The following is a 17,737-nucleotide window of genomic DNA, read 5'->3' as shown; positions in this document are numbered from 1 at the left end:
ACATTTAACGGCGGACTAGTATGTCTTCGTCTGTCACAGCCCTCAGCAGACAAAGATCACACTGAAGTCAAACTTCAGAATATGACATCGAATCAATTTATCCTTACGCAGACTTAACAAAAATCATTCAGAATGCAGGCAGAGCAAATTAAGTATTGAAGGAAATTATCTCAATTTCCGAGATTTTCAATCAATATTGGTCTTATGACATTGAATCACAATATAATTTAGTAGGCTTATTAATTTCTTTAGTTTGATTTTCTTTGATGTGAATTACAGGAATGGGAAGACGAAAGACTCCTTTGGGAACCTAGTGATTATAATGGTCTGGAAGTGCTCCGTATACCTTGTGAAAAAATATGGCTTCCAGATATCGTACTATATAACAGGTAATGGAATATCTTTATCTTTGTCTGCGATATCACCTCGTCGGAAGCGGACGTAAAATACAACTAACTAACATCTTTATCAAATTGTTCCCAATTCTTTGGTTAAAAACTTAAACCCACCAACGACCACATAACTCACCCATCACTCGAAAGCAAATAAATGAAATGAAATAAAATGGGGTTTAACGTCCTACTGTTCTGCTCCGAATTGGGCTTATGAAGACGTGCATACGCCATAAGCCTACAGTGTGCTATGAGGGAAATTTTGCCCGGACAGCGGCACTAAGGCCTACTCTTATATCGAATTCCAACTGTCAAGGGATCTTTTACGTGCACACCTATTTGTACACGGGACCTCGGTTTTCGTCCCATCCGAACGACTAGACAGCTTTCCTTGTCAGGCCCTCCGTCCTGCATCACTGACAAGTGGGGACCACGCCGGAAAATCTGGATGAACTTTCTCGGCCAATACAGGGATCGCACAGCCGACCTCCAGCCTAGCAAGCCAGCGTCTTACCCGCTTAGCCACCGTGACCACCTCGAAACCAAAAACAATGCCCTATTTTGATTTTTGTTATTATATAATTAAACAGATCTGCGTAAAACACAAACCGTCATATGAAAAAAAAATCGACTACCAGAAATATTGTTACTATCTGTATCTACGACACACAAAGATGGCGGTGTGAAATCGATAGTAACCAATGTAAACTTTAAATGGTCAGAACTTAAACTATAGTAATTGATCGATTTGAATAAATTCGCCATAGAATAAAGTAAAAGTACCTATGTGCGTGTATGATTTTAAACTCTGTTTTACGTCACATTTAAACAAACGTTCGGGCTTTAAAAAAAATCCAAACCTCTTGGATTCAGGGTAAAATAACGTGTTGAATATTGGGTTCACCTGGTGTATTTTTATGATTAATGATATGTCAAGACCTATACGATTAATAACTAACGATACTGCGAGCTCTATTAAACTTCTTTGAAAGTGAAAATTGGCGCTTTCTATGAAAGTCACCTTAACCTGATCTGTTTTACACTTATTTCCTGACTAAAACGTAAATATAAACATCCAAAGGTGTAAAAAGAAAGTAAAAAATATCCGAAACCTGTGTGTACCAGTGCACACTTATTATAAATGATTATATTTAATGAAATTTTAAAATTTAAAAAAATGGGACACAATTTCACTTTTGCCCGCGTATATATGAATGGAAGGTGTTCTTAGTACGTTTTTATGTATTTAATCATTTATCAGCAAGATTTAATAATTTATCAAAATAATGTACCAAAATCTGTAAACATCACGTGGGCCACCACTCTAAATCAAATGCTAATACATGTATTACATCTGCCGGTTATAAAGCTTGGTGCGTTCAAAACGTATATCTTTAAAGCTGCCATGGTATCCCGTTGGATGGCCAAAGTACGGCAGGAAACTGTAGAGTTAAAATAGAACTGCTGTACAAATTCATGAAATACTTCATCATGAAATGGGATTATAACGTCCTACTTTTCTGTTATCCGGGATAATGAGGAAGGGCATACGCTGTGGTCTACTCTTATTCAAATTCAAATGTCAAGGGTTCTTTCACGTACCCGCCATTATGTACACGGTTCCCATCTCACCGACTTAACGCTGTTCTGTGACAGACCTTCCACCCCGTCCTGCATCACCGACAAGGGGAAATTGGTATCCAATGGTTGCTTGGAATAAAACATAATATAGGCCTTTTATAACGGCCTTCACCATACTGTATCAGGCGAATACCCGCATTTCTTAAATACATCTTTTGAATACTCAGTTTCTAAATTTTTGTTAATATTGTAAGCAAAGTTAATTGCTTCTGTAATATTTTGTCCTTGAAATATGCACGATTAACAACTAGCACGTGGTCAGTGTTTTGTCCAAGGTTGATACAAATGTCGAAATATAGTTGTAACAGCATTTTTATTTGAGCGCTTTGACGTTTTCACAGATTTGGAATCTTTAACGTATCGGTATAGAATGCATTAGCTGACTTTTTTTTATCAATACAAATCCGTTGCTTTCGGATTGAGCGAACCTTGTAATAAAAATTGTTTTGACCGACGATTACACCTAACTCTTGAAATATTATGCAATCAATATCCCTTTTGTTGGAAATTTCATTACGTGTATTGAGATATAATACTATGTACTTCCAATATCAGATTTCACGATCTCCTTAAACTACGATGCATTAGGAATATTAATCCTGGTCTAAATACAGCACATTTTATAAAGCTTATTGAATGAATTTAGTTATTAAACAAACATATCCTATCCGATGAGTTTCATGGATGTAATAAAAAGACATCGAATTGAATAGACACGTAATCCATAACTATTTTCCCTTGTGTTGTATCAATGGAGGAAATAACCCATAGCAATTGAGCAGAACTAAATGCACTTGGTGTATGAAATATTTTTCTAATATTATGAAATAGTGCTCGATAGCTCATCAATTTTGTCTATTGAGGTAATATAGTCGTGTTTTCTCACTCGACATAAATCGGATGATAGTCATTCTTTAAGAGTATAGGCAGTAAATACAGTTTTTGTTGCCTTGGTTTGAAAGGCATATTGATAAGACTGACTCTTAGTGAGTGCTAAATCAATCACGATGATCTGCTCGGTGAGCAAAAGAATACATTGTTCTCCACATTTGTTTTCATCATCCTTTAAATAAAATCACTTTTTTTCAAAGTATTTATGTTCAACAGTTAATATAACTTAATTTTTTATTTATCTTTCAGCGCCGATGATTTTACGACGGGGTATATGAAAAGTAAAGCTATGGTTACGAGTAAAGGCAACGTATTTTGGGCCCCTCCCGCAAAATTTAGAAGTTCGTGCAAGATAGACATTACTTATTTTCCTTTTGATGACCAGAGGTGTGAGTTAAAATTTGGTTCGTGGACGTATGATGGGTTTCAGGTGGACATTGTGAATCGTTCGGGTCGGGTGGATTTAGAGAACTATATTTATAGCGGTGAATGGGATTTGATAGATGTTAAAGTAGTTCGACATGAAGTTTATTATGCATGTTGCAAGGAACCTTATCCCGATGTTCGATTCACTATAATAATTCGCAGAAGAACGTTATATTATTTATTTAATATTATATTCCCATGTCTGTGGTTGACAATTCTCAGTTTATTGGGATTTTGGTTACCCCCTGATTCAGGTGAAAAAATAACATTAGGAATTACTGTGTTGTTAGCCTTCTCGGTGTTTATGTTATTAATTGCTGAAAGTATGCCTGCTACGTCAGAGTTTGTTCCTTTAATAGGTATGTATGATAACATTTTAAAAAGGGGAAACCCAGATACACATCACTTACTAGTTAATTCTGTACGGAATTTTTTATTCCCACTTAACATAACATCTTCCTATCACAATTTCTATGTTTATCCTTTTTCGGAAAATATTAGAAATTTTTCTGTCATTGCTATGTTTTAATTATTATTTATCAGTTTTGTTTCATAGAAAATGTACAAACCCGCACAACGTGTGTCATATTATATAACCAGAACGGCATTAGATAATTCATGGTATGCTCTTGTGAACTTTATTTATTTCTCTTTTGTATCCCAAAAAAATAACTCCCGGAAAATGTCATATTCTAGAGTATCATACATTTGAATATTGGCAAACATATTATTTCCTACAGTTATATTAAACTCTAGAATAATACTTTTAAATATTGGATAATAAATTGTTGATGTTGAAACGGCCTGCATCCTAACTAACTTCTTTGTTTAATTTTTCCATTAACATCACAATTGCTCAATTATTACACGCGGAACATCGTAAATAAATACACAAGATATATTGTTATTTCATAAGAAGATGCCATGGACTATAGATAACACTTCCACGGCCCTGAAAGTATAATTTTCTCCACAATCTATCTTCATTTACAAAAGAAACGTCGAGTTTGTGATTTAAAGGGTGATATTAGTATACGTCAACTTGGCGAGGGTCAAGTAGTCTATCGCGTGCGCTTTCGACCGTAGGGTCTGTTATTGTGGCTAGCGGCGTAGATTTGATCCCAGGGCTTATACCCACAATGAGTGGGATAGCGTACCAAATGTTGTTGGGTTTTTTCTGGGTCCATTGGTTTCCTCCAGCTGCCAATGCCCCCTCCCCTCGGAATACAAATATCGAGTTTACGTTAAGCCCCTTTTCTTTCTTTTTATATGTCTCTGTTGGTACTATATTTTAGCTATATAGCAGGACATAGCTGAATTTTCAGAACACCCGATACAACTTCATTAGAGATCCACGTTCGGGGCTAAGAAATTGTGCCAATTACTTGAAACAAAAATATCTGTATATACGTCGTTTCTTTTGTTGTTCAGTGTATCGTCTTGTTTATTGTGGGTAGAAGAGTCACGAGGTTGTCAGACAATCATGTAAATGATAAACCTGTTTAGCTTTTGTATAATCAGAAATGGATGTAATAAGATCCGATTCCATTAAAACTCATCTCCGTAACGTGGTAAGGATTAGTCTAAAATGAATACTGAATGAGAGGAGGTGATGAAGCCTGTCTATATAAATGACAGTGACGATTCAGATATTGCGTGAACCGTCGTTTAAAACCATGTCCACGTGTTAATAAACTTTTATAATCGACTTTTGAACCATGTTTATGAGCCATTTATCGTATATCGTCGTCAAATTTATCATTGAATGCCATTTCAAGGACTTACCTTGTGAATAAGGCCATATAAGATATATTGGCGGTAATATCAAACAGAAATTCGGTTTCTTTGTTCTTGAAGTAAAGAGGGCCACAAAACGATTATATTAAGTTTTGTATTTATCTAAATAAAAGACAAGCATTGCAACCACTCAATAAATATTGTAAATAATAATTAAATGGTGTGATTATTATTCGTGGATATTTTAAACATCACCGCAACACAACAGCATGGCTTATTATATTGATAGAGCGATTCAATCTCTGTGTATTGACGAAAGCAAATGTTTCACAGTGAAAGGTGTTTGTAAAAGCAGTTTCCGAAGCAAAGGCGTTTTGTGGCGTATAAAATTAGTCACGTATATTGGCGTATCAAATTCGAAGTGGTGTCTGATGTTTCATAAACAGCATGCATTATAGGAATATATCACATGAATACAAAATTTTATGTACAACATTTATTAGATATATGAATAAGTTATTATTAATTCTCTGATATAATAGCAATTATTATACAACAGACACCAGAGTCTAAATTACTAACTGATTCAAAATACCAGTGATGCTAAGAGTTGTTATCCGATGACTATGTTCTTTTGGATAATCGAGTACTGGCACCCCTTTATTCTGTTAACTAAGTTATTCACAGCACTATCTCTACGAAATTAGACTCGTTAAGTCATCTGGCTGAATGATTCGAATAAAAAGGTTGAATTTTGTCATGAAATTTATTCCGACTGCCTCCAAAATATCTTTTCGGGATAAAAAAGTAGACATTTTAATTGAGAATTTTACGTGACACGGTTGTGTTATTCCCAGACGCATTTTTGAGCGCTTAAAATCCTTCATAGTGTCACAGAATTCCCAAGAGAAGCCGATGAGAGCAAGTAAAATCCATAGATAATTTGTAAATGAGTAAACGATGACATCGGATGATCCTGTGTATTAAAACTTTGATTGGTCTACTGATCGTATCTGTATGTATAGGATAATCTATGAAAATGATAGGTTAGTCATGGGGTCTAACAGTAATTAAACATCTCACCATTTTCCTTTAGATATCCCTCGTTACTAGGGTAAAACAAACCAGTATGCCTCGGGTTCGATCATGATGTTGGATAATAAAGTTCCTTGGGTTTTTTCTTGTCGGTGGCACAGGGCGGAGAACCTGACTAGGAAAAGCGTCTTGGCATCAGGGTGGAACTGAAAACGTAGGTCACGTTTATGACAACAGATTTTAAAATGTCGCACATTTCATCAGTGCTAAAAGATCAAGTGGAGTTTAGAGGCCATACTGTACTGTAAGTGAAATTTTGCCAGACAACTGCACTATGGCCCGTTTTTCCCTTATTCTAATTCTTTATGTCGAGGGTTCTTTTACGTCCACGTCAATGTATACGGGACCTAGGTTTTTCTCCCAAAGACTATAAACTGTCCCTTTGTTAGATTCTCTGTCATGGACCTCTGATCAGGTGGCGGGCGGAAGGAAGGGGGCGGGGGTTGAAGGGGGGGGGGGGGTACACAGTAAAATCCAGATGAATTTCCTCGGCCAACACAGTACCCCCAGGTCTTACTACCCACTGAGCCACCGCGACTACCATACTTAAAAACAAAATTCGAATATGTGTTTAAATCTTTAATACTGGCTAGCAATAGCAACTATTAATAGTCTAACGCAGAGGTTCTCAACCTTTTTTTGCCAACAGCACACCTTGAAACACAAGAAAACATAACGGCACACCTGGCCAAATACATATGAAAAACATCTGAATTTCGCAAAGTAAAAACATGGCAAGTCAGGCGGCATACAACCGTAGACAGAGACTAGTCATAGACACATAGACTGACTCGAACTAAATAAAGAAAAACACAGCTATGAACTTATCAATGGAAACCAGCGAATACTCAATTGGGATCATGTGGTTTTTCGCATTTTCTTGGTGTGCCGTTCAAAATTCCGCGGCACACTTACGAGTGTGCCGCGGCACACTGGTTGAGAAACATTGGTCTAACGGGACCGTGTAGTACAGGCGACCTTGACCGATATCACTGTTAATCGATTTTTATATATAATAACTGTGAAGATTACAATAAAGCTTGACGTAAGACATAGGTGATATATATACATATATATACATGTATACACAATAGATAAAAACGATAAGAGGGTTAATGCCATTAGCATGAATCCCCTCCGGGGCAAATTGGTGAAGGGGTGTTGTCCACCTTCACATGATTAAACCTCTTTAATTTGGGCTAAAAATAAAGTTGTCAATTACATTAGATTTTATGTGTTGATATATGACAGATAGTTAGCCCTTGTGTCCACCCTGTAAGCCAGAAATAAAATTATAGTTAACAAACAAGCCGACTTCCGCTCATACTTTTTGAACAAAATTTAATCGTATAGTGTTTTACATACCAGATAAATACTTTATTCTAATCAAACGCAAGGGGTTTTAGCTCACTTAAATTACACTCGTTCAGGTATGAAAAATACACAATTTAAAGAAAATGAATCGACGACGCGGCGATAGTTTGTTTGCATAAAGAAATCGCACTAATAATGATGAACACGGACACCTCATCCAATATTTCTACGCCGTCACTCCTCCCTTTCCTTCCCCCCTTTTGCATGTCGATTTTTGTTGATGTTTTGGTGTAGAATCGAAGAAAAGGGTTTGAAAATACATTTTCTGCCAGGTTTTGGTGAATATTCATAATTTTGAGGCGGAAGGATACAAGAGTTTAGAGTTTGGTTAGGTTGAAATGTAGGGCCGAAAATTGCATGTTTATCTGTCTCTGCTTCCAGCTTGTGTATCCCAAGTTTTTCAGGAAGAACCTAATACGTGCTTTTGGGCAAGAGGTTGCCACATGTTGCTCCATCTGTGGTAGAAAGCGTTCTACCCAACGAAAATTTTTGGAAAAATTAGAGGCGGTCTAAGAGACGAGAATTAACATTAAAGTCAATGGGGAAATCATTAGTTATCTGTGACCATACACCTATACAACCTTTAGCTTGTGTTGACTTTTATCCCTGGGTCATTTAATGTAATAATATAATAGCAATAATATATTGTATCTTTTCAGGTATTTATTTAACAGTCACCATGGCAATGACGTCAATGTCTATTATACTGACAGTTTTTGTTTTGCAACTTCATCACGTTGGACCGCATCAAAAGCCAGTTCCACGGTGGATGAAATCGCTAGTGATTAATATTTTAGCCCGGGCAGTGTGTATGTGTTCTACGGCACAATCTGCAAAGAACCCAAGTGATGACGTATGTCTGTCAACTTTTATGGAAAATATTGAAAGTGGGAACTGTAATGGTGGACGTCCTCCAAATGGATTAATAGTGCCACGTGACCGGAAGTCTGAACAAAGCGAAAGAGTGACCAGTCATTTAAAAGTCCTGGTTGCTCGACAAGATTCTGAAGACGCGCATTTAGACATTGTAAAAGAATGGCGGCTTGTGGCGCACGTGATGGATCGTCTGCTGTTCTGGATATTTTTAATTGTGGCTGTCGTGTCTTCCATAGTTATTCTCGTTGTTAAACCTTTAATGAAACCAGATTTGTAATAAATTGTAAAACTGTAAATATTTAGTATAAATGGTAATGTGGAGAAATAGAGAGGGTGTGACCGATAGACGGATTTTTTAAAAAGTAAAAATCTTAAGACTGTGTGAATTTGTAATCAGCTTATCGTATACATCCAATGTGATTTATCGTTTTTATACCGTATGATTTGTAAATATATGCGATGCAATAGGCCTGTATATTTTGCCCTTTATTTAGACTGGCGAACTTTATTATTCACACTTTAACTTCTTTCAACGCATTCTAACTATTTAATGAGATGTATGGTCCCCTGCATCAAATTAACAGAAATAATTTTCCTTTTCGTTGTTCGCTTTAATTTTTGTATAAATTGAAACCACGGAGACGGTCACAGTGAAATGTGTACTGTGTATGATGAAACTGATATGTCTCTGGAAAATAATTTTCGTTAATAACTTGATTTTGACCATGATAATTTCACTTAACGACTATTAAATGGGAGATTGGAGATCTGAGAGGTTGGTGTATAACCCGCACGCACGACTGCTTTTCGTGAACATCAAATTCTTTACTTTTATGATAATGTAACTGTAACAATAATCTATCTTTTGAAAGATTGTGTGATTTATGTGTTTATGAACTGTGCCCTTCAAACGATACAGCTATGACACTGATAGGTTAAGCTCTGTTTATTAAGCCTTGTTCTCTAATTTTAAAAGGCATGTAGGTCGCTGATATGAGTTGATCTGAAATGGCGCCACAGTCACATTTAGTACTTGCAAACGTAGTCTTCAAAACAATGTAATTCGAATGCATCATACGTTTTTCAATTTCGGATAACTGCATCAGTACTTATCTGGTTGTAGAAATTAGAGGTCAATTCTTATTGAACTGGGTTATATTATATAAATATGTACATATAATTTACATTAGGTTTAATTCATATAACTATTTTGTGTTCCTGCTAAGTTTTGTTTTAAAGATAATTGTAAAAGTTATACCGTCCTTGATTGTGAAAATACGTGTAGTATCTTTACCTTTGGGATATGTAAACGTTAATCTTCAATCGTCTTCCAGCTATATCCAGTTATATGCCCGTTATCTTTTTTTTTTATATAGCTTGTTTTACAAAGTGCATGTTGCTACAGAAACACACGAATATGATGTGATGAGGGGGTGGGAGTAGGTAGAGTTTTACGGGATAAAAGGGATCGATGATTATAACTGGCATTTATCATGAGCTGAAAACTGTATTCCAAGAACGCTAATCAAGGAAATGTCGTTAGTCCCGAAATGATCGTATTGGTGTCGAGTGGATGTTCAACCCTATTTGTCTCCTTTTCGTATATCATCACGACATATCTGTAAATTAACACGGTTTCTGTATGTACTCACGTGCGTATTGTAGTAGCAGTGAGTGACGTGTGCAAAACAGTGTATTATTATTATATGTACGATTATATTATTGTTTCTTTTTGTATCAATGGACTTTGTGTTTGATTGCCGTTTAGAAGTGAGAATACTACAATTTATTTATTCGACATTTTATTGGTGACCTGACAAAGGGGTTATAGACAATAATGATAACGATCTACGATCTCGTGCATCTTTCACATTAATTTATAATAATATTAGTGAAAAAAGGAGGAAGACATTTTGTTTATTGGTTTTCATTGCTTTGTTTAACCTGAAAAGATAAAAAAAATAAAAGTAAAATACTTCATATTTGTAAAATCAGAAGAAGCTATATAAAAGATCAGATAACCATTGGTGTTTGTTGAAAAACACACTTTTATCTAAGCAATTCAAATACCAAAAAAATGACTTTCACCATAACGGTTTTATGCTCCACACACGGGGGCGCACTAAAAACGGTCTCTTTTCTTATTAGATCACTATTAATCAATTGCAGACAATTTTAAGGATGGGTTTATTAGTAGTCATAGCATGTTTATGTTTATCACTTTTTATAGTGTAATAATGTAAGAATTTGTACAATAATTGTAAATATAAATTGTCATTTTATCATCATTCACTTGGTTACACAAAATTATGCTAAATCAGAGTATTAAATAAAATATTTACTAATCTATCTAGGTTTTGTTGGCCATCTATTCGGGTGTGTTAGTGGGACAAATGATTAATTAATACGAACTAGGCCAATAAAAGTTGGATTAATGGCCACTGTGTCATAAAGGGTTGGACCAATGAAATGAAATGAAATGGGGTTTAACGTTCTATTGTTCTGCTCCTATACTGGGCTAATGAAGACGGGTATACGTCATACAGTGTGCGACGAGAGGAAATTTTGCCCGGGCAGCTTCACTATGGCCTACTCGTATATCGAATTTCAATTGCCAATGGGTATTTTACGTGCACGCCAATGTATACACGGGACCTCGGCTTTTCGTCCCAACCGAACGACTAGACAGCTGTCCTTGTCAGGCTCTCCGTCCTGCACCACTGTTAGTTTGGTCATCTTAGGCTATATTTATTATTTATTCCACATCAGACACACCATTTGTTGTGCCGCTTTGTTGAGTATTAAAATGACACACCGAAGGCTATTTACACCGTGATATGAGAATGTAATGGGGTGCTAAGATTTCCAAATTACCAGAAGTCTAGGTAGGTAAAGGATGTCAAAATAATTGAAATTTGGTTTCGACTGTTATGCTTTCGAAACGAAATAAGGTCTGGATTTAAATGTCGACCATTGTGCCTGGGTTGTGTTCATTTTCAAACATCTTAAACGACATTTTCACGTTTCTTTCATTAAGCAAACAGACAAATAATCATCATGCTCAAAAAATTTGTGGGGGTTGTTGAATTAAAGAGCTGTGTATCCGGTCACACCAATACGCTGCAGTAACTAAATCGGTCTACACAGTGAATGCAATATTAATTGAAACGCAATGGGGTTTAGCGACCTACCGTTCTGCACGAAACGGGCTAATGAAGATGTATAAGTTGTACATTTGGCTGCCCGGATCTTCTGTGGTGTGAAAACCCAACCCGAGCTGTATAATTTTGACCGCTATACAAAACTAAACATTTCTGGTTTATACGACATATTTTAGATGTTTTAGCCATATCGATAAAGAGATGTTGGTGGTATGACTTAGATTTCTAATCCTGGTTCTTCACCTCAATTAAACTGACAAAGCTGAAAATTAGTTTAGTGATTTGCATTTACATCCAGTATTACATCTCGTTTAATGGTTCAATGCAGCTGCTACCAATGATTTTAAAGAGGAAAATGACATTCAATCGATAGAATTGTGTACAAAAACCATTACGATTTGCAAGACAAACCCATATCTCAATTTGTCGATGATAGCGTGAATTGGCGCCTTTTGGAAAAGAGGCTTAAACGAATATTTCAGAATTAGCCAAATTGGATTAAGAAATTGGATTGAGGACAATAGTTTTTCGACCTATAACAATGTGGGTTAAAATCCTGGAGCCTTATTAATGACTAGACCTCTTTGGCTGGACAAAAAAAAAATAAAAAAAGAATAAAAAAATATTTAAAAGTGTTAGTTTGTAGTTTCTATATGTTTGTAGGTTAAAAATCTATCTACGTAGAAAATTGTCCGTCTATGGATAAAGCCAGTGTGTAGATATGTTCCACTGTCGACACAAATTAAAGCCAGAAATTAAACTCAAATTGGTAAACAAGCCGACTTCTGATTAGCCTTACCACTGATAATTCTTAATTTTCAGTTTAAGTTTTCACCAATAAGGCCCAAGATAATATGAAGTCAGTATTGGGTCTGTAAAGCAAACGGACCTTATACTCTAACTTACTCCGATAAACATGGGCATGCGCATCGCAAATGGCACCAAACCTAGGTCGAGAATAGTGGCTGTGTAACAACTATGCAAAGTTTTAAGAAAGTTCATGACAAATTTTAAGACTTATTGTTTCACAAGGCCAGACAACTTAAAAGTTAAGGGAAATACAGATTTTCAACTCCATGTCAGTTACAGGTCTTATTGGTGTGATTTGATGAAAGGGAAGTAATTCTATATAATGAACATTACCCCAAAGATCACATCTTAGGTTTAAAACTACAATTTTAATATAATTGATTTCGTGTTGTCTCCGATATTGTCTGTGTGCACTTTCTCTGCTTTGGAAACGAATGTTGCCTAGCTGTCATGAATATTAGCAAACATAAATTTGTATGGCAGATAAAACAATAACTTAAAGGGAGCTGGTACCATATACTTTGGAACTTAAAATGGACTAAAATGTGCCAAAAAGCACATACTAATGTAATATGAGTGGATATAAACTGAAATTACATTCATTTTTTAATACTTTTATTGTAATTTCTAAAGTCAGTTCATTGAAATTAATAAGCAGTCCAAATTGAATGGTAGCCGTTCGCACCTTGTTTGTCCAGTCTGCATCGGAAGTACGGTTTGTGATTTCACTTACGCACTGACGTTTAGTATTGTTCATCGCATTACAAATCGCGCCTAAGAGCATAAAATGAAATATTTCAAATTAGTGACATTTTCTTTAAAAAAATCAATATCTTGATTTTAAATCCGCCCATTTCAGTTGAATTGGTTGCCCTTGTTAGTTTTGTCACGAAAACATCAGTTCGATACGACAAAAAAACACGAAATTGGACAGGCGACCGTTGTCATATACAAGCGTGGGAACGAAATCACTCCACTTAACTCAATGGCAGACCTTATGATCTAAATCGCACACGTTAGATCACTCGATTCCGCTCTACTACCCCACGAGCTTTGCCCTTTTTTGTCAATTTGTTTAAATTTTGGTTTGATTTTAGAAAAATATTTTTGTAGTTATCTCCCTTTGTACTTTTCTTCAGGTGGAATTGGAATTGAACCACAAAAATCATAACCCAATTGATTATACACATTTATTTAAAGCGTCACCACGTTTGCAGTTATTCTTTTATTTTTTTTATTTTTTTTTTGTGCCATTACGCTCTGATTGTCATTTTGTTTCATCAACATTTTATTAAAATACATAGGAAGCAAATAAAAGTTTAGAAGTTGGTTATTACTAGTATGCTACCACCAGTTTATGTATCTCAATATTCCCATCGTCAACACTCCATACATGCTTTTGGGCTAGACGCATATTACTCCATTTAAGTCTGAAAGCATTCAACCCAAAGGAAATTTGGAGAAAAGTTAAAACCAAGCAAGAAACTACAATTAAGTTTAAAATCAATGGAGAAATATAGTTGCCAAATAATAAGACTACATTAGAACCCATAAAAGTTTCATAGATCTTATCTATAAAAAATCAACGAACTAGCAGTATGTTATAATACCATTGAGAGAAAAAGACACTGTGCTATAGTAGGTCAATTATAGTTTTCTTTGTTAATACTTTTAAATACAGTGATAGCTACGCAAAGAGTAGAAATACTCTTGATAAGGTTCCTTTATGCCTTCAAGTAATCTGATCTATATCGCGTTCACAAGATTTTCTAGACACGTATTACATCTCTTGAACATAAAGTCCTAGAATGCTGCATATCAACTGTGTTTATCGTGTCCTATCCGAATGCTTCATGGCAAATCTGAAATTCAACAAGGTTCACCCTCTTTAAGTACTAATGCTTCACATAAAATTTAAAAATAAATCCATTTAAAAAACATCGGTAGACTCTATCACGTTCAAAAAAGGAGGGGATGGGGTGGAGTAACAGTTGAACGGGGGATTCGCGTAATATTTACATGCCGACAGGATCATGATCTCCACTTTAGGGGATGATGCCCCTCCTTTTCCACAGTAAAGAAGTGGGCTGCTAAATTTAAACGTGGCGGAGAGAGCCTTGATGACCCGCGTCCTGGAAGGGCAACAACAGAGAAACCATTCACAAAAACTTACCTAAGTGCATGATATGGTGATTGAAGGCTGATCGATGATTGACCAGTCGACATATTGCCAATGTCGTGGACAAATCTCATGAGGGTTGAGTACATTATCAAAAGTTTCTGTAAGACGGATGCCCAAGCTTTTGACTGTGGGTCAGAGTTGTGTCAGATTCCTGACGTTCCTTTAGAATCTGGGTCATTTTTGGCCAGATTTGTAACCACTGATGAAACCCGGTTTCATCACTTTCAAACATAATCCAAAATTCAGTCTAAAGAATGGAAACCCCCAGAGTCGCCTACCCCCAAAAAAATCCAAGCCGGAACTATGTAGAAATATGAATGGAAAATATCGACTTTGTACAGGTTTTTCACAGATAGGCTTAGAACTGGCGGGACGATTTACTCAATACTACCCAATGCCACCAAATACCACCCCAATATCGCAACATACTACCCAATACTACAATATAATGATGCTAAATGGGCATATTACTTGATTGTTTTTCAAAATAATGAGTTGTATCGCGGGAAATTTATTTCAAATGCGATTATCGATGTCTGGCTGTTCCATTTACCCCCCTATATCACACAAAACAAGCGCTGGTGTCATTACCGTCTAAATGAATAAACGCTATCTCCGGTTTCCTCCCACTGCTATACGCGTTATACGTCAAACATTAGTACGATCGAAGCTCGAGTATAGTTCAACAATTTGGAACCCGTAGCATAAAACACAAGTGAAACAAATAGAACAGATCCAACGTAATGCAGCTAGATTCGTACTTAGCAAGCTATATAACTATCAGAACCCTGTATTACACTTATGATACAGCAGCTGAACTGGCCATACTACCAGATCCATCAGTTCGTCACAGCAGAAAGTTTATACCATACCACTGTAAAATTAACGTGTATCAAGACTCATTTCCCACGCGTAATTGTTTATTGGAATCGTTTGTTTATTTTGTACACGAGGAGCAGTCCATTTGCTGATTACACTGTGGGTTTGTAACCCGAGACACTCAATGTATTGTGTACATACAAGTTGGACTTTTAACTTTTCACGTTTAGGAGAAACATCCGACCTCGCGCATGTACAGTTCACCCAGCACCTTCATGTTATGTCCAACAGAAGATTTTGTGAAGTATTTCATTGAAGTTGAAGTTGAAGTTTAATCGTCCCACCAGTTTAAAAGGCTTAAGCCAGTCCACGTAGATAGGCCCAAAGCTTCCCAACGAATTTGAATAAAAATCCTTTAAAAATAGTAGCGTCTATCGAGTTCACAAACCCATTCGTGGCAATCTAACAAAAAGGGTGAGGCCACAAATATGTTAAGAGTGTATCCGCGAGAAGACCATGCAAAAATCGCAAAAAGTGCTAAGATGGGGGGTCGGAAGTTTTTGATCAAACTTATGGTATGACACCCCCTAGGGGCAAGAGGTAACATGCTGAAGTGGTTACAGTCTGATGTCGCTCTAAAGGACTGTACAGGAATTATTCATTTTATGGGTAAAATTGCGGTTTTCACATGTGTATTTATCACCTTTTTTAAGCACAGACTGCATTCTATGGTGGAATAGCACCTTCTAATTTTGACCCTGTCTGATAAAGCGGGTGGTCAACTTCTACCCCAGCACTAATTTGAAAAAAAAAATCAGTACAAACTAATTTTGTGTGGACTTGTTTTAGGGTACCATATTCACATTGTCCTTATAGTGCAGAAAAAGGTACACTGTAACTTTTTCTTTCATGGTCGCAAGTAGAATTTCTTTGGATGGTTTTGAAGTGCTAAGCACATAGTATCCATAGGTGTAAAAAAAATGACCGGAATGCAACATACTTAAAATATACAGCTTATTGAAAAGTGCTAAAAAAAGCTTTTGTGATACATTTTTTTGCGAATTTAATTAGAGAAATAAAATTTTTGACTTTTATACGTTTTCATCATATCCATAGCCATTATTTGTACCATGTTGTACTCTATATAAGTGTGTATTTGTATTTATTGTATATTTGGTATTGTCGTATTGTCCCTTTAACATATTTGTTGTATTGTCTCTTTAAGATTTCATTTTCAAACAAGTTACCGAAAATAGCTACAAAATGTTTAATTTCAGAGCATGTTTCCACAATTCATTTTGGGACACATCCACTGATTTCTACAATACAGAAATGTGGAAGCTTAAATATTAACGGCAACGAAGCCTAATTGCGTCGAAGTGGGTGACATTGAACAGTGTAGTATGGTAGCTACAGCTCTCGGGCACCGTCAGCCAGTGCCGGACTGGTGGGCCAAAGGCCCACCTGTCAGGTCACTGACCAAGGCCCACACAAGTACCCGCCGAAGGCGTGTCACGAGCGCGGTCCGAGGGGGTCTTTGGGGCGCCCCCCCCCCCCAGGAAAATTTTTAAAATTGACAACCGCAAACAAATTTTCCAAGCATTTCAGATCAAAGCAGAAGAAGGCAAATGTTTGATTTCCTGATACAATTAGATAACAGAATGACTTAAGAGCACTATGATTAGATGAATTTGAGAATTCTAGTACACTTCTTTTTTTGTGTTGTCATTTTTTTCCTATCTGTTCTTTCTCCTGTCCTGTCTTCTGTCCTCTCCTTCCTTCTTTCTCTTCTCCCCCCTTCACGGCCGGATTTAGAATAAGAGAGGCCCTAGGCAAACCCCCTGAACAGGGCCCACGACATGGACCTTGGGGCCCTGGGACAAGCAACTCGGTGAGAGGGTGGGTCGAGGGAAGTCATTCGGTTGGTGGTTCGAATCTAACTTTTAGGTGAATTTTTCATTTTCGTTGGATTATTTTATTTAAAATAATGTCTATTTGAGAGTAATGGATATGTTTGTTAAGATTGAGCACGTCGAAACTCCAATGGAAGGTCGTGGACAACTGCAGAAGTCAATTCCCGTTGACGCCAGATGAGCCATGAACGATTACAGGCCTTGGAAAGTATTTTTTTTCAAGATATTTTTATAAAACAGATACTAATGTATTTTAGGGCTGGTAGTAAACACCATATGAATGAAGAGGAAAATAAATTGTTAGTTTTTTTTTTATCTACTACGGTTAATTATCTCCAAAATAGGGAAATTACAGGTTAATTTCATGGGTTATTGTTTCCTTTACCTAGTTTTTGTCAAGTCGATTCCGGTCATTTTTAT

General features: G+C 36.3%; 1 protein-coding gene across 2 annotated transcripts in view; it reads left to right on the top strand.

Moving 5' to 3' along the window:
* Nucleotides 1-10,768, top strand: part of LOC126818778 (neuronal acetylcholine receptor subunit alpha-10) — a 116,855-nt gene extending 106,087 nt beyond the window's left edge. For both annotated transcript variants that reach the window (XM_050546339.2, XM_050546340.2), the window contains 3 exons: nt 280-389; nt 3,174-3,709; nt 8,216-10,768. In XM_050546339.2, the coding sequence (XP_050402296.1) occupies nt 280-389; nt 3,174-3,709; nt 8,216-8,709 (1,140 nt within the window). In that variant the 3' untranslated portion in view covers nt 8,710-10,768. The remainder of the gene's footprint in view (nt 1-279; nt 390-3,173; nt 3,710-8,215) is intronic.
* Nucleotides 10,769-17,737: the final 6,969 nt, after the last annotated feature.

Source organism: Patella vulgata, chromosome 4 (assembly GCF_932274485.2).
Source record: "Patella vulgata chromosome 4, xgPatVulg1.2, whole genome shotgun sequence".
NCBI classification, from domain to species: domain Eukaryota; kingdom Metazoa; phylum Mollusca; class Gastropoda; family Patellidae; genus Patella; species Patella vulgata.
Note: the sequence above shows the minus strand (reverse complement) of the source record. Positions and strands in the feature narration are given on the sequence as shown.